Source organism: Gymnogyps californianus, chromosome 7, assembly GCF_018139145.2.
Source record: "Gymnogyps californianus isolate 813 chromosome 7, ASM1813914v2, whole genome shotgun sequence".
NCBI lineage: Eukaryota > Metazoa > Chordata > Aves > Accipitriformes > Cathartidae > Gymnogyps > Gymnogyps californianus.
This window is the reverse complement of record NC_059477.1, coordinates 36,410,086-36,429,030: the sequence shown is the minus strand read 5'-3', so window position 1 is coordinate 36,429,030 and position 18,945 is coordinate 36,410,086. Positions and strand designations below refer to the sequence as shown.

At 38.3% G+C, this 18,945-nt stretch overlaps 1 protein-coding gene across 1 annotated transcript in view; it reads right to left on the bottom strand.

Moving 5' to 3' along the window:
• The window catches only part of MGAT5 (alpha-1,6-mannosylglycoprotein 6-beta-N-acetylglucosaminyltransferase), an 86,264-nt gene that overhangs the window by 21,740 nt on the left and 45,579 nt on the right, over positions 1-18,945 (bottom strand). Inside the window, exons 10-11 of the mRNA XM_050900092.1 lie at positions 15,720-15,853; positions 10,931-11,064 (exon numbers count right to left, since the gene is read on the bottom strand). Coding sequence (XP_050756049.1) covers positions 10,931-11,064; positions 15,720-15,853 — 268 coding nt within the window. The remainder of the gene's footprint in view (positions 1-10,930; positions 11,065-15,719; positions 15,854-18,945) is intronic.

Below are 18,945 nucleotides of genomic sequence, written 5' to 3'. Positions count from 1 at the left end.
GCTGTCTTCTACATGAATACCAGCACTTGATGACTACAAAACACGGAATACAGGATTAAAAAAAAAAAAAAGGAGTATACTAAGATCATGGAGCAGATCTTCCTGGAAACTATGCTAAGGCACATGGAAAATAAGGAAGTGATTGGTGACAGCTAACACGGCTTCACTAAGGGCAAATCATGCCTGACAAATCTGGTGGCCTTCTATGACGGGGTTACAGCCTTAGTGGATAAGGGAAGAGCAACAGACATCATCTGCCTGGACTTGTGCAAAGCATTTGACACTGTCCTGCATGACATCCTTGTCTCCAAATTGCAGAGACATGGATTTGATGGATGGACCACTTGGTGGATAAGGAATTGGCTGGATGGTCGCACTCAAAGAGTTGCAGTCAACGGCTCGATGTCCAAGTGGAGACCAGCGACAAGTGGCGTTCCTCAGGGGTCAGTATTGGGACCAGCGCTGTTTAACATCTTTGTTGGTGACATGGACAGTGGGATTGAGTGCACCCTCAGCAAGTTTGCTGACGACACCAAGCTGTGTGGTGCAGTTGACATGCTGGAGGGAAGGGATGCCATCCAGAGGGACCTTGGCAGGCTTGAGAGGTGGGCCCATGTGAACCTCATGAAGTTCAATAAGGCCAAGTGCAAGGTCCTGCCCATGGGTTGGGGCAATCCCAAGCACAAATACAGGCTGGGTGATGAGTGGATTGAGAGCAGCCCTGAGGAGAAGGACTTGCGGGTATTAGTGGATGAAAAACTGAGCATGAGCCAGCAATGTGCGCTCACAGCCCAGAAAGCCAACCATATCCTGGGCTGCATCACAAGAAATGTGACCAGCAGGTCGAGGGACGTGATTCTCCTCCTCTACTCCACTCTCATGAGAGCCCCCCCCAGAGTACTGCGTTCAGCTCTGCGGCCCCCAACATAAGAAGGACATGGACCTGTTGGAGCGAGTCCAGAGGAGGGCCACAAAGATGATCAGGGGGCTGGAGCACCTCTCCTATGAAGACAGGCTGAGAGAGTTGGGGTTGTTCAGCCTGGAGAAGAGAAGGCTCTGGGGAGACCTTACAGCAGCCTTCCAGTACCTGAAGGGGGTCCACAAGAAAGCATGGGCATGTAGTGATAGGACAAGGGGTAATGGCTTTAAACTGGAAGAGGGTAGATTTAGATGAGATGTAAGGAAGAAGTTCTTCACTGTGAGGGTGGTGAGGCACTGGCACAGGTTGCCCAGAGAGGCTGTGGCTGCCCCCTCCCTGGAAGTGTTCAAGGCCAGGCTGGATGGGGCTTTGAGCAACCTGGTCTAGTGGAAGGGAAGTCCCTGCCCATGGCAGGGGGGTTGGAACTAGATGATCTTTAAGGTCCCTTCCAAACCAAACCATTCTATGATTCTATGAAGAGAGGATGAAAAGAACAGGCTTCCATGTTGTATTTACAGTAGTACTTTTGGGGGGCAAAGGGAGGGTTTTTACTTAAACCCTTAAAGTTACAAAAACATGTAATAAGTATTACTAATAAATTCAAATTAACTGAGCAGACGTACAAATTATATTTAAAATTAATATATAACCAATCAATACAATTTAGGAAGACAAAGCAAAAATAGTGATAAAATCAGCATGTTGTAAGCATCTCTGCAAGTGTAAACAAAACATTAAATTAACTATCCATAACCTTAATTGGGAACATTACTTAACCATATAACTGATTTCTTTCCTGATTCAGAGTCTAAAACCACAGATAAAACATTTAGTATCCCAAACAGCATCAATACTTCCATCCATAATATTTAGAAAAATAATGGACTTTTAAATGGTGTTGCTGGGTTTCCACCTCCACAAGATAGGGTAACTACTGTAGACTGCGCTATAGAGTTTATAGGAATTATTTTTCCTCACAAAAGGAAACCTTATAGATAGATAGGCACAAGTAAGGGGATCAATATGTAAAAATTTTATGAATTAGTTTTCAAACCACAAGAGTAAAAACATGAAAAAACAACACACACAAGCTGGGAAAAATCTTTTGTCCTCCAAAGGGCAACCCTCTTTCTTTTAATCAAATGAAATTTTTAAAGAACAATTGGAACTGGGAGCAGCATCTTCCCTTTGTTCCCTGTACATGAAACAATTGTTCTTAATTTTTCCAAAAGTCTTTCTTTCTGAAGAAAAGAAACAAAAAAAAAAACCAACCAAAAACTCAGAAAGCACAACCCATGAAACAATCACTCCTTTATTCCCTTATTCACTTTGAGTCAAAAGCTTCTGCTTTCCTAATAATCTATAAAGTACCATAAAAATACCATTAGCACCTTATACCTTACACAAATCTCACTAACATTTGTCTCCTTTTGCATTTAAGTAGTTCTGAATTTCCACATTCCTTGTAGAAAAGTGTTATTTTGGATCATAAAGGTATATATTGTAATAAGCCATTTCACAAAAATAATCAGGGCACATAATTCAATTCTAAACATTGAAAACATTGAATTAGAAAATGAGAGTGTAAATATGGCATTTATAAATAGAAAGGCTGAAGTAAATACATCCACAAATATGATTCGCAAACAAAATATCAACATTCCTTCAACTGTTAATCCACTTCCTGAGTTTGCTTGCTTGGGTGCAGATATAAATATTCTTTTATCCTAAATCAGTTGACAGTAAACCCCAGATTTTTACTTTCTCCAAATGAATTCAAAGAGAAAAGATCATGGGCTACTGGCTAGTAATGCAGAATCAACATTCTCTGCAGAGTTTGGTTCAGACTGCACTGTTCACCCATGTCTGCTATCCGTACTGCAAATCTAGACTTAGAGCATGAAAGATAACCACATTAAAAAAAAGGCAAATTATTTCTCCTCAGAATCAAAATGGAAGAGTAACGGTGAGTAACAGTCATATAAACCTTTTCTGAAACAATTTTTCAGCAGCTAAAGTAAACATGCCATTCAGGAAAGTACTTTTTGTTGATCATTGACTGCAGAACTGTTATTACTGTTCATCAATTATTTCCACCTACTTTTAAAAACATCATGATAACGTCTTTCTCATCAAAGAAATCAAATGACAACTGTCTGATAAAGTCTTTCACCAGGACAATGTTGACAAGACAACACAGTCTGAAGGGCTGAAATTTTAAGTTTGGTGGGTGAAAAATTTAAGTAGAAAAGCTACAAAAATATGTGGTTGTCATGGTTTAACCCCAGCCAGCAACTAAGCACCACTCAGCTGCTCACTCACTCCTCCCCTCCCCCTGCAGTGGGATGGGGAGGAGAATCGAAAACAAGTAAAACTCATGGGTTCAGAAAAGAACAGTTTAATAATTGAAATAAAAAGTAAAATAAGATAAAAAAGGTAATAGTAATAGTAATGAAAAGGAAGATAACAAAAAGAGAGTGAAATATAACCCAAGAAAGACAAGTGATATACAATGCAATTGCTCACCACTCGCTGACCGATGCTCAGCCAGTCCCTGAGCAGCGATCCGCCCCTCCCGGCCAACTCCCCCCAGTTTATATACTGGGCATAACGTTCTATGGTATGGAATATCCCTTTGGCTAGTTCAGGTCAGCTGTCCTGGCTGTGCTCCCTCCCAGCTTCTTGCGCACCTGCTCGCTGGCAGAGCATGGGAAACTGAAAAGTCCTTAACTTAGCATAAGCGCTACTTAGCAACAACTAAAACATCAGTGTGTTATCAACAGTATTCTCACACTAAATCCAAAACACAGCACTGTACCAGCTGATAGGAAGAAAATTGACTCTATCCCAGCCAAAACCAGGACAGTGGTAGAAGCACGATGCATTAAGAACTAAACACTTAGTTTTCTTGATGTGGTAGATAGTGGTAATTAACAACTCTGCTTTACCATCAATTTGTCAGTCTGAGGTAATCACAGTATTTTGCAATTTTAGAACATTCAGGTACCCTCACAGAACACCAGAAATTCAGCACTGAATGAAACTGAGCACCACATATGCAGAACTACAGGCCAGAAGAGCTTGATTCAGAGTCCTAAACTGGTTTATGGGTTGAAAGTTCAAACTACAAAATGTATGTAAAAGAGCCCATACACCCAGTCTCACTTTCTTACATTGAAAAAGTCAGAAGACAATGGTTTTATAAAGCTTGACAAATGTAACTCAGAAAAGTAAGTACTGGGATAGATCTTTGTGTATGTCCTAAATGCATAGCGTTAAATCTAGAAGTCCTAACATCTGAGTGCTTATTTGCCAAAGTGTCAAGTCCAAGGTAAGCCAAAATCCAGTGTTTATGCAATATGTATGACAACTGAGATTGTGACACAAACTTGGTTGGAAAAATCTCTCTTTTCAAGAATTGTCCCACTCTCAAAGACTTTTCAAGACATCCTTGAATAGTGAAAATCTTGTCTACCAGGGAACTAGAAGAGAGCACAAATGCTGGAGAATTCAATGTACAACAATATTGAGAGAGTTAAACAGATACAGTGTTTAACTGTAACATTTTACAGTGGTAAATCACAAAGAGTAGATGATGTCTCTTGGAGCTCAAATATGAAACTTTCAAACTGCTAGCCACAGAGTACTTAATGCAGAGTACTGAATTTATAAATGGATCCGAAGAGGATTCAGTGATTCATGACTAGCAAGTGTGAATTCTACACTGAACACGTTATCTGAAACTTAAATAAAGTGTTAACTATATAACGGTATAAAACCAACAAAATTACAATATTCAGTTCTGTAGAAGGAAATCCTCTTTCACCAAATTGACAGTGTTCTCTGAAGAAGTCAATCAGTATGTAGAAACTCCTTAAAAGTTCTTAAAGGAACTAAGTCTCTTTGGGATAGAAGGGAATCACCCTTGTGAATGAAGAATAGAGAAGTGTGCAGTCACTACATACTATTCAGAGTAGCAAAACTGAAACTAACTTCAAAATGTTGCAGAAAAACTTCACAATACTGAACACTTGGGCTTGTAAAGCTTTTGAAAAAGCCCCCTCAGTAATCTAAGGGACAGAGTGACTAGGAAATAGAATGACTGATGAATTCAATATAAATAAAGTGATGCACATGTTGAAAACCAGTCCTACCTTCACATTAGTGATTACATTCATTAACGATTCTTCAGCTTGGAAAAGACAACTTGGCAGAATATGAGAGGTTTACAAAACCGTAATTGGCATAAAGAACATGGATAGTGACTTGACTACTCATAATGTCCTCATAAAAAGGAAGCCAAACAAAGCTAGTATGAGGCAGGTTTAGAAAAATCCAGAAGTTAATGATTCCTCCTGCAACAGGTCAGAGATTTGAGGGACTCCATGACAGAGAACGTTGTGGAGGCAAAAAAGTTTGCATAGCTTCATGATCAGACAAGTGTTTTGAAGTCACCTCGTACTGAGATCTCAAAAGTGTGTCAACAGTCAGTTTATCAACAAACAGAATTGGAAAATACCCTGTGCTGAAAAAAGCTGGAAAGAGAGAGAATATGCAAAGGAAGTATTATGTAACTTTGCCATGCTTTTGCTCTTCCCTGAATGTCTGTTTAGGGCTTCTTTGTTAGGCACCTACCACATATATGTGCATAAAATACACATTAGCGCATATATATATTATTTATTTGCACATATATAATCTTTGCACAAAGAATGAATAAAACATCTCAATAAAGACTTGGGTTCTTCAAGATCTGCCAGAAATCCTGTTTATTCGGTTCCCTATCCTCATCTTTATCTATTTCATTCATCATTTCTTGCAGTTCTTCATCCATCCATGAAGTTTTTTTTTTTTTTTTTTTTTTACACTGAGGTTTTTGCACCATTTGACAATTTCATTGTCATGTAATGTGCACTAACGCCTAACCAGGAATTTCCTGTCCTTTGAATGGAAATTTCCAGAACTAACAATGAGATATACTTGTGTACTGTAAGTGCTGAAGCAGAAAACTGCAGGGGTACAGAAGAAAATAGGAAGCGAGACCACAGGAAGAAAAGGTTGTGTTGGTTTTGTGACAATCAAATACTAGATGATTGCGTTAATCGGTATTGTAAGATCTCACTAATTCATTTTGCAGCTGGAGAGTTCTGCAAAAAGAGAAGCTGATCACTGACCTGTCTGAAAGGTAAATATTCATGGAACACATTTTTTTCTTTCTTTCTTCATAATAAATGAGATTTTAATTTTCATAATAAATGTTGAAGAATAAGCCTTCAAAAGTGTACATACATGTATACTTATTTACTGCACCTATAGCTGCTCATTTGCTCTGATTTACTCAGTTTTTTGATCCATACTTCTTTCAGAAGCAAATGGTGAATTTCAGAAATGCTGCTGAACTGAAGTGTCTGGCTCATTTCAATTTGTTATATGGCATAAAGCAGGACAGTGCTCCTGGTGCCTGGTGACAGCAACTAGGGTAAATTTTGATCGATAGATAAGCCCACAGTGCTGCTGCAAATTTGGAGGAAGACGAAATAAAAACACCAGGAGACAAGTTTGTGAGTGCACTGACCACGTGGGAGGGAAAAGGTGAGAAGGATCTTTTCTCCCTTTCCTTATGTTTCTTTCAGCTTAAAAAATGAAATGAAATGTTCAGCCAAAGTATGTTGCTAAATATGAAGCACAAAAACCAATCAGAAGGAAGGGAAAAGGCAACGCTGCCAGCAGTGAGACACTGATCTCTGCACCTAACAGAACTATTCCTAGAAGTATAATTTTTCCTCTCTGACTTCTCCTCATTTTCTTCCTCCCACTTCATGCAAGAGGGCATACGATGGGGAAATTACATATGTCACATGGAGCTATAAAGGGGAGACGTTAGTAAGAACAGCCTTGGTTATGTACTTTCCCATTGAGAACAAGCTAAATGCAACCATTTCCCATCTCCGATTCTTCAAACCTTGTTATGCAGACAGTATACGTTTAAGAAGAATGCCCATCTCGTCAAGTGGCATTAGTAACAAACTCACACATTATTTTGCCTTTAAATATATAAATATTTTTAAGACAACTCCAATACACTATAATATAATCTACTAAAGCAATCATACAATTGTATGTTATGCATTGATGGCTATTTTCTGATACAAGCAAAATTCTGACTTCTCTCACAGCACTCCACAAAAAAAGAAATAGCAAATAGTGTAAAATGAATCTTGACTCTTTTTTCTTTCTAGGATTAAGGGTAGAGGTATTGGAATAGTAAGACAGGAAGTTGCAAGAAGAACAAAGAAAAGACTTTGACCGAAACAGGAGCTAAAATGACATGAAAGGCTTCAAACATTCCCTTTTAATGTTCTGTAATTAAAGCCCATTTTGATAATGGAGAGCATTATGGGTTTCACTCACATTTTATTAATTCCTTCTTTTTCACTTAGGCAGAGATAGGACTCTCTTTACTCCTCAGTACTGCCAGAAATCCCAGACAAAAACCCAAACCTTTCATTACAACAAACATCCAAAACTTGGCAAATGTTGCCCTTGATAGCTTACCTCTAAGAATAACCTTTAGAAATGTGGCAAAATTCTTTAGGGCCTCCTATTTGTAATCCTCAACCCACTTAAGACTGATTTAGTTATGAGAGGGAAGTAAACAAGATGTATCTTACAGTCTCTGCAGCTTACATCCTTCCTGACCTCCAGCAAGACATACCCAGACTTGCCCACTGTAATATGGGATGAATGCCACCAGTCTCAGGCAATGGGCTGACATTTTTTTCTGTATCTAGCAGAGCTGAGAGAAGTCATCGCTGTATTCCTCCCCCTGTTACTCGTCACGTTCATACCAGAGTTTAGCCCCATTGAATGATGTGGGAAGACAGAACATTGTCTGTAAGCAATCCATAATTCTCTAGCTACAATAACCTGGTTTGTGTACACGGTTTAAGTAGGTGGTCTGAGCTAGTCTCACTGACTCTGCCCAGCCATGCAACAGAGCTGGGAATACGGGGATTTCTAGCAAAGATGAAATGACAAGTAATTTGGCATCTTTTTTTTTTTTTTTTTTTTTTAACAGGCCTAGCCAGGCACAGAAAAGGACCCATGTCCATGGCTACATAGAACCACAATGGCAGTTAGCTATTCTAGTCCCACCCCCAGGGAAAAAAGGTCCTGTGCATACCTCAATTCCACTTCAACCTGTTTGGTTTAAAATTAAACAATTTATTTGCAACTGCTATTCCCCAAAAGCACCTCAATCTGGGGACTGGAACACTCCCCCCTCCGCACTGTGCTTCTCTAATGACTGATCAGACCCAGCAGTGACACGTGTATTCTGTGGAGATTACACTTTTTGTTAATTGGCCATGTTCAATATAAAGCAAAGGAGCAGGATAAACAGATTAGTATGGTTCTGTACAAGCCATGGTGGCAGATGAAAAGAGCATTGAACAGGGAAAATGAAGGAAACAATAAATAAGCAAATTACATAGACACAAGATTACTTCAGGCTTTCTGTTGATCGCAAGAATTGGATTTTATCACTCCAGATAAGACATCCCACACTGTCACCAATTCAAAGCCTATCTGTGATGACTGCACTTTATGTACCAGTGCATATGGGCATGACTGCAGTTACAATCTGCAAGTTACAGTTTTAATGTGCTTGATGTTACAAGCACAAAGTAAGCATTTTAATATGGCCAGGTATTAAGTCATACATCTTGGAAGAAACAAGACAGGCAATACTGATAGAAATGGAGCAGTGACTTGAAAAGCAGCAGTTCTAAAAAATGATAGAAGAGTCTTGGCTGACAAGTCATCTAAACACGAGTTCCTAATGGTGAAAAGGGGATATGCCTAAAAATGCATATAGCATTTCTTTTTGATTTGGTGCTGGTACGGCCCATGTGCCCTTTGCTACCATTCACATTTCAAGAGGAATGAGAATAATCTTGAACAGGTTCAGAGAAAACAGACACGTGAGAACACTTAAGGATTAGAAAGCACAAAGCTCTCAGTGGTTCAGCATATACGGGCTTTTCAGGAGACAACTATGGGTTACTGTGACCTCAACCTGTATATTCCTACAGGGAAACAGAACAGAAACATCATCAGTCCAGTAGACAAAGTCTGCAACTGCTACTAAGACTGGTAATTACCATTTGGAAATCTGTACCAGAAATAATGCAAAGTTTTAAGGGAGAAGGCAATTATTCGAGGATTTGACCAGAGGAAATAGCGGGGTTTCCATCGTGTGCTATTTAAAAATCAAGATTGGATGTTCCTTTCCAAAAAGCCATGTTTTTGTCTTAATCAACCCATGAATATCCTGTGTGTCACACAGAATCTCAGACTAGACAATCACAAATCTCCCCTCTGGGCATATAAGCTATTAATACATATTTCTGAATTCATGCAGACTGAATAAACCGAGAAAGATACATTACGTCAGTGAAAAAAAAACCCTGGTGACTAAGCAACTACCTTGTTCCTTAAATCCAACTAGTATTCAACAGGTTGTTCTGCTGATATGCACTACAAATCAGGTCAGGAAGTATAGATGATTATTACATCCAGCTGTTCCTGAGAGACCGATAATGAGAGCAGGAACTTAAAGTACAAGAGCCTCAGCTAGAAAAGACTCGAATGAAAGGATCCCAGCTCTGCTCCAGCATTCTGCAGACAGAAGGAGAGAATGCAGACGGGGGCATACTAAGTCATTCTATACCACGAGCAAAACAGAATAACTGTCCCAGAATTTACTACGATGCAAAGCAAAATTTCGTTTTAAGACACAGATTACATGGCTTAGTGCAATAAGCCCAAATATAAACCTGAGAGATCACAATCGAACACGCACAGCTAATATACATATTTTTCTCAGCACAGTAGCCAAGAAGCATTCAGCTCTACCTTTTTGCTACCACTGGCAACATTCTCCCATTTCTCTTAAGTTTTTGTTTTGTTTTGTCTCACAGATGGACCATTTACTTGTAGCTGTCATTTTTCAAGAATTTATTCTGTATAATCACAGTTATCAGACTCAATGTTGCTTCTGTGGTTCAGAAAACTGCAAGACCAATATTCTCATGCCAATGAAGAGAAAAGGAAAGAAAATGTGAGACATGGGTGCTCTCACACTGTCATATTGTTTGGCCCTATGTATGGCACAGCATGTACTGATCAGTTGCTTTTTCAGTTGACAAGAGGCTTTAAACAAGGTCTTTTTAGGCAGGAGGGAAGGCATACAGAGTATATGGGCACACAGAGCTAGAGGTAACTTGGAAGAAAACCAGTTATTAGTAAGTAATCGCTTTTCTTTGAAAAAGAAGAGATACACTCCCAGGTGTGGCAGCCTGGAAGAAGGAGCTCCAGAAAAGGACAACGGACAAAACGCAGAGACTACTGTGAGCTTAATAACACAATGTACTTTAACTTGGTGAAAATATGACCAAACCTCAGTGTTGTTATTCTGCAGCACTCCTCTGCAGATTGGAGACAATACAGTAATTGCAATATTTAAGAAACAAAACTCTGATATTATTACAGGGAGATAAAATGAGAATGAACACTTCTAGGGGTCTTCAGTGAAACACAATTTCGAGTTCAAAATGCAACACAGTTTTGGTTGTAGATATAAGAAAACAAATAATTGAAAGACACATTGCTTATGACTGATTAAAGTTCACAGATCCTCTGACACCTTCAATTTCTCATTACTTTTAACAGCTTCTGCATTTTCCAAAATTATTGTGGTATCAAGACTATAAAAATTTTTTATTCTATCAGAAAGGTGTACATAAATAGCAAAGGATCAACATCAATCTAGACAGAAGTTTCTTCATCAGAAAGACTTCAAAATGTTCAATTTAATTATTTAAATACATTTATTTTCAGAAAAAGAACTTAATAGATTTAGAGAGAAGGGATACTTTTAAATTTAAGAGTTATGCTTTATTATACTGATCAAAATAAATTTGCTCAAGTATGTAAGTGTAGAAAACTCACCTTCCAGAAATTATCTACTTTGCCATAAACAAGAGATTGATTCTGCCTTTTGATGTCATTAATGTGTTTAATGTCACTGGAATTCAGATGCTGCTCTACCACAAATCCAAGGAAGCTGTTATCTGGAGTGTGAGCTGTAAGAAACGGAGCATATTTAAAACCTTTTAAAGTATCAGTTAATGTTACAAAAGCGTGACTGTTGTGAGAAAAGTAGGTATAAGGAACATATCATTCAACAGATCACTTCCTTCACATTCATACTGACAGATACATTTGCTTGCTTTATTATTAAGAATAGTTCTTACTAATTTTAAGTCCTGCTGCATATGTCTACTGAAGTAAGCAGTTATTTTCTGGCTCGTTTCTGGCAATAAAAATTCTGTAGCTGGACCGAGGCCAATGATAATGATTTTTTGTGTGCTGAGCTTTATTTTATTATTAGAGATAAGAGAACCAGAAGAAATCCAGCTTGACAATCTCAGAGATGCAATACCAACAATTTGAAAAAAACCTGGATTGATGCTTGTTAACAAAGCTTTATGCTGCTCAATGTCATAAATAAATTTTAGTAAATTTCTTAGGTTCACCTCCTATATTGGAAGAGCTAACACCAACCATCCAACTTACTGCATATTATGTATCCATGCTAATTACTAGCCTACAAAGTCACACTACGCAGATCAGAATACAAATTTCACTGCCTAATTCACTCAGATATATCTATCATAAAATATTGAAAGGTGACAAATGAAATTGGCAAAATTCTTGTTAATCCAGACAAAAAAAGTGTATGCAAAGGATATGCAATTTACTCTTAGTTTTCTATATTATTTTTAGCCTCTGTTGGCCTTTTTCCAGCAGTGACATCCAGCAATACTAGCCACTGTTCTCCTCCTATAAAGACACAGACCTATAGGCTCATTAAAACTAAGGTTTTTTGTTGTTTTGGATTTTTTGTCTTTCGTTCTTTTTGTAGACAGGGTGTTTAATTCCAGGGATGGACTTCAACATTCAAGGCTTCAGGTAGAAATTTATCCCTACTATATAAAAATTATTCCAACATGTGGGATTTTTGCGCCTCTCTAAAAAGTGTCGTAGCCTCACAAGTTTACATAGAAATAGGCTGCAATAAACAGTAGGATCTCCTCTATAAGCCTCCCTTTTAAATTCTGGCACACAAGCTGACAACTTCTTACTAAGCACATTTTGCAAAGTTAAAAAAACCCAAAAGAAAAAAAAAAACCCAAAGACAACACCCCAGGCACTTATGACACAGGCAATGCTAAAACTATAGTCAGAGTTATTAAAAAAAAAAAAAAAATAAAAAAAAATTGCAATTACGCAATTATTGTGATTATGAGGTTTTGCTTTTTGATTCCTGAAAATCAGCCAACTGGATAATGCAGTAGGACAGAGAAACCATACACAGTGTACACTTCCCTCTGCCATTACATTTAGTCTTTCAAATGACAATTACTCTTTTTCACAAAAAATGCCTCAGTAACAGCTAGGCACTCACTTAGACCCAAGGACTTTTTAGAATTTAGCATAGCAAATGGCACATTGCAAATATGCCTGAAAAGGGGCATTTTTCCATCCTTTCATATTTTTGGATGAGAGACTGCATTCAAAGGAGAGGCAAGGCAGTATGCACTCAAAAGAAAAATAAACCTTTGTTAAAGTTAGCACTTAGAACTGGTGGAATTTGGTGCCTCAAACATCACTGACAGGAAGCACTCAGATGGATTTTTAAGCAAGATCACGCAGTTTTAAAAGTACCAGTGCTGTTATTTTGCATAAAAGAATTTAAATAAAAAACATTAAAAGGGGAAAAAAACCCTCATGCTTCTGGAAAGCTCAGAGAACAGTCAAGCATTTGGTAATATGCCACAGGTTTGAATATGGCTTGCTTGTTGCTCAGTAATAATTTTCTGCCCTTATAATCAGAGTTCTCAAAACATAATAGAGTCTGGGGATCTTGGGAAGCTGTCCAGGGTTCCAATCTGTCATAAAACCTTTACTGATGCATAACATGCACTTTTAATCACAACCCCATAAAGATGGTTGCTATCTCTGCAGCAGAGAACAAAAAACAAAAATAAACTTTAAATATCACAAAACACGCTGACTCTTCTGCACCTAGTATAAAAAGAACCAAAATCCTTGAATAATCTATAGCGCTGAAATCACTCATGCTTCAGAATGAGTTTGCTTGCAATCTATTTACCACTTTTCCTGCAAAGGAAAACCCGCAGTCATTTCCAGTAGTAAAAATTGGAAATGGTTATTTATTGAAATTTCAATATAGTCATACTCTTCTGAAAATTCATTATGAAGTGATTTGGTCCGAACAAGAGACTGTAACAGTAGTCTATACTGCCACAAGAGAGATCTTCTCTATAGAGAAGATTTACTTTCTTCTGCAATCCCAAGCACAAAGACAGGCCGGGCGATGAGTGGATTGAGAGCAGCTCTGAGGAGAAGGACTTGCGGGTATTAGTGGATGAAAAACTGAGCATGAGCCAGCAATGTGTGCTCACAGCCCAGAAAGCCAACCATATCCTGGGCTGCATCACAAGAAATGTGACCAGCAGGTCGAGGGACGTGATTCTCCTCCTCTACTCCACTCTCATGAGAGCCCCCCCCAGAGTACTGCGTTCAGCTCTGCGGCCCCCAACATAAGAAGGACATGGACCTGTTGGAGCGAGTCCAGAGGAGGGCCACAAAGATGATCAGGGGGCTGGAGCACCTCTCCTATGAAGACAGGCTGAGAGAGTTGGGGTTGTTCAGCCTGGAGAAGAGAAGGCTCTGGGGAGACCTTACAGCAGCCTTCCAGTACCTGAAGGGGGCCTACAAGAAAGCTGGAGAGGGACTTTTTACAAGGGCATGTAGTGACAGGACAAGGGGTAATGGCTTTAAACTGGAAGAGGGTAGATTTAGATGAGATGTAAGGAAGAAGTTCTTCACTGTGAGGTGAAGAACACAGAGAGGTTGTGGCTGCCCCCTCCCTGGAAGTGTTCAAGGCCAGGTTGGATGGTCGCTTTGAGCAACCTGGTCTGGTGGAAGGTGTCCCTGCCCATGGCAGGGGGGTTGGAACTAGATGATCTTTAAGGTCCCTTCCAAACCAAACCACTCTATGATTCTATGATGATTCTGCATTTCATGGAGTGGGAATGAGGAGTGCACACACAGAGCACAAAGCTGTACCACAAGTATTCATGCAACTATTTTCCTCAAGTGCATCATCACCCTTGGTGCTATCTTCAACAGCACCTCACATATAGATTTCCCAACAGCTTCACTACTTAAATACAGCACAATTGAGCTTTCGGCTCCTTTTCCATTTAGGACATAAACCAATAAATATTAGCAAATCATGTGGATACGGAACAAGCTCTCCTTACTAATGTCCAGACACAAACTCTGCAACCACTTCCAAGTCACATTTCCCCACCACACGTTTTGTTACTTGCTTCGAAACAACTGTGAATGCAGTCTTCTATCTTTTGAACAACCTTCACTTATATTTCTCTGGAAAAACTTGCACAGCAAATGTTGACACACAAAATATGCCTCTCAAGAATTTAACAGGGCAACTGAAATCAAAAGCATGTCAACCAGACAGCAGCATGTATAATTCTGCTATGAAAAGCAGAAAAGTTTGAAAGACTTGACTATGAAGTCTGATGAGAGAGAACAGTGCATGCCCTGGCCTTAGTCTCAGACAGGGACCACCACCAAATTTTGGAGGTCAGGCTGGTCACTACCTAGTGTTTCTTTACAGACGTGGGCTGAGAAGTTGCTGCACACAACAGCATGCACTTTCCTCTTTCTTCAGTCTCACTTACCCTCAAGCTAGCTGGCAGTAGTGAATCTTTCTGCACCTTTCAGAGATAACAAACTTGAACTACTACTACAACATGCAACAGAAAGATCCTTTGATTCTAGAACCTAGTGCCATAAAGTCAAAGACTAGGGCTAGAGCAGGTCACAGTAATCATTTAATCTGACCCAATTTATACAGAATTTATATTTTTTGTGTTCTGTTTCTTTTTTAGGTTTTGGTTTTTTTTTTAAGATATTTAACGATGCTTCAAAGATCTACAGCAATGCTGAATCTACTACTTGTTTTTCAATAGCTTTGTACACTGCTGGCAAGTAAATGTGAATCAGTTCACCTCAGGATGAATGCTCACAACATGAAAACAAGCTAGGTGAAAATTTTGAGAAATCCACAAAAAAGTAGAGACAAAAAATTACTTTTGCTGAGTGTTAGCTTATTAATCTTGAACACAAAGAAATAGTGAAGGAATTGTGCTGCTCAGTTGTGGAGGGGAAGAAAAAGCAGAAATACAACAACATAGTTAACATAGTTACAAACTTCAGTTTAACATGATGAAAAGCAAGAGTGCAGTTTATAAAAACGCAATCTAGCAAGTTCCTCAAAAACCTATCGCTCCATAGCAGGATTTAAGAAGGCAAAATTAACAAAAGGAAACTCACTGACACTTGAAGGAAAAGCCAATCACCACTTTCCACAGGTATCCTGAGAATAAAGTTCCCTACCATTATTTATATTAAGTTGATATTGTTATTTTCTGATTGCTGGATGAAAGCACAACAGAGCTTTTGCATAGTCTACAGACACTTACTGACACTCATGATTCTGCCCATTTAGCAGCTGCATTTTATTAAACCATGAACTTGTCTTTCATAATACAAAAATTCTTCTCAATGACAGCATTCCTTTTTAAAGCTCCAAATTATTTATAAACACAGGGATACTTACGGAACATTGTATAAAACTGCTGGGGATTAAGGTTCCACTTTCCCCATGGTGTCTTGTGGCCTTTAGACTGGGCATAATGGGCATGGTTAAACTCTGGTTCAGTTCCAAAGGAATCCAGAACTCTTAGCATACACCTAAAAGAAAAAAAAAATAATTTACTGTAGGTACCCATGTATATGTAGATATAAACGTATGTGTGTATACATACATAGTTACGATAATTAAGAAGATATTTTTGGTTTTGTTTGCAACTATGGATGATTTATAAACTGAAGGTACATTTTAATTTCAAACATTTCTGTTCATATTACATTCACAAAGACATTACAATCAGCAAATTCAAGGATATATCAGACATTCAAATAGCAACCCTGGAGCTTATTTTGGGTTTCTTTGTTCCTACAGAATGAAGTTATGCTTTAACATCCAAGTAGAGCTTATGGGAATGCTACTGTGGTCACCTACATTCCTGGAGCTCTGAAGCAGAATTTAGGCAGAAGAACAGAGGATTCTTCATATATTTTCTAATGTTCTCACCCATTACCACAAAATCAAATGCAACAGCTAAGGGCCATGTGCCAAGAAGATCAGAGCAGAATAGTACTTTGTCTTTAGACAATTGTATTTAGTCTCCAGGTTCTGACTTTTGAGTCAATTAGACCTACTGGAGAAGCACTGAAGACAGTTTAATTTGCTGAATACTCACAGTCAGACAGACCATTTATTTGTTTATGAAACATTTTGTCACAGACTTTTGAAGAAACAACATAAAAGTCAAATGTCTGCAACAACCAGTCTACAACTGAGAAACCATGGCATTGTATTGCAAAGGGTCTGGGATGAGAGAATCACACTCAGTCCTTTATTTAAACTCCTATTAATTCCTTGAAAAAAAATTACTTCATTTACAAGTGGCTCCTTTCAAAAAAGGGCCCATAGTACACGAAAGGCAGAAAAAGTCTCAGTATGAAGAAGGCGGCACACATTCTAGCATACAGATGCTAGAAGTTACGTTTCCAAAATGCATTCCTTTGATATGGCTTGGACAGGAACATTATGGCCGTCATACTGACCATTGGCTCCACTGCAAATGAATTGGATTATACGGCTCCAAAGCTGCTGACCCTACCATTCTTCAGCCCTCCACAAACAAAATTTTCAGAAAAGATTTATATAGGATGTGTTCCTACAGCATGTGCCACTATGTTATAAAGACATGAACTCTTATCACTGCACATTGTATCACTGGGCTTGTACGTGCTAAGGAAGAGACACAGCCTCACGGGTGGCAGAGAAGGGAGGTAGCTGCAAAAGTTACTATTAAAAATGGCTATATTTCCCAGTCTTCAACATTTCCCATGCTCCAAGCCCATACACATTCTGTTCAGTAAAACACCAGGATTTTGGCTTTAAAATGTGAAAGAATTTAGGCCCCAAAAGGTGAAAGAACTTAGCTCCAACCATTTTTCAGCTTTAAAAGATGAAAGAATTTCGTTCCAAAAATACATTTACATATTTCTTATATGTTGCTCCTTTCTCTAAAGTATCCATTAAATTGGGAAATAGAAAAAAACCCAGCAACTTTTAAACTCTCATATGAAATGCCATCTTTGTATTTGAAAGTACAAATAGAGCAAATTTACTTTTTTTTTAATCTTCACAGAGATCTTTCAAGCAAAAAGAAAGTCAAAATATACAACACATTATGATTCACCAAACAACAAAGCTGACAGATCAGTTTCTGTGCAGTGTTTTATGTCAACTGTTCTCAATGAAAATATTTTACAACAGTGGCAATTATCTCTGCATCATACAAAATACTCCAGCAGGACCAAAACAACTTCTGCACTGATGAATCATTCAGTAATAAAAGCCCTCTTATTTCTTGGCAGGCCTTAAAACAAAATTCTTATCAAATATACAGCTTTTGGCCAGGTACTTGAGTACAAGGAAATGAAAAATGGGTGAAAACTACTGAAAAACTGCAGCATTACTGGAGTTTGTCAAATTATATATGTAAGGAGCACTACATCACATGTGATCATCTCAAAGTGCTTTGTTTCCTCTCTTTTTCCTGTATTCAGGTGTGAGGTATGTAGCACTAATTGTTCATAGGGATATGTGTAAGTATGTCCAATACACACAGGGTCTCTGAAGCAGGACAGGAAATGTGATGCAACGGAAACTAAGCTAAACCAGAAAGCAGGGAAAACAAAAAATATTTATATGATTTGGGCATAAAGTAAGTCGGAAAAGAAAAAGATTACAGTAGAAAGTGCAAGTGTGTGCAGAAATAGTATGAAAGATCAAAGGTTCAAGTGGTGAACATAATCCCTGAAATGCAGCAGCAAAGAACTGGTAAAGAAAAGATTTAAAATTTAGAAATGAATGTAATTAATGCCAGTTATGCTGAACTGGTATTTTAACATATGTAGGAATGCTGCAATTGTCTGTCCAAGTACTAAATTCTCCATTTGTTTCACTTAGTGGTTTAAATCTCTTTCAATTAAACTGCTTTAAAAGGGAAACTGATTTTGCATACAATGTTTTAGCATTTCTAAAGTGAAATAATTCACTTTGAAAATGGCAAAACAGTATTTTTTTTTTTTCAAAATCAGGGATGTATTTTAAATAAAAATGTTAGTTTAGTGTGATTTTAACTTCAGTTTTTCACTCAGTTCCCCCTTCCTTCCTAAAATGTCACCTAGCAGTGAAGTTGCAGAGAATTACAGAATGCCTTGGAATTGGTGTCAGACTGATTAGTCTATTCACTGACTAATTAAAAAGAGGATTGCTGGGTAGCAAACTGTTTATAGAAACATCGATATTAAAGTCTTCTTTCTTCTAGCATATTAGAAGTGACAATTTTTGGGCTTATTAAAAAAAAATTAGACAAAAGTAGCCCAGGATTATCACCATTTTTAAAGTGAGTGTTTTTCCATAAATATTGGGCATAAGCACAATCTTAACTGGGCTGTCCTAGTGGAAGTATTTATACACATTTATTCAGAACCTTCTCCCACCTGAGGTTATAATTTTTCTCTACTTACATATAGTTCATCTTTGTTTAAACAAGCAATGCTGTCCAGCAGCACCCATTGCTGTCAGCAACTAGTGCTTATGGCAGCATAAACTGTCAAATAAAGGGTACATACATGCCAGTGGCTGCTGACATCTTCCTGGGAGCAAGCCGGTCAAAACCCAACCAATTCTGGTTTGGAAGCTC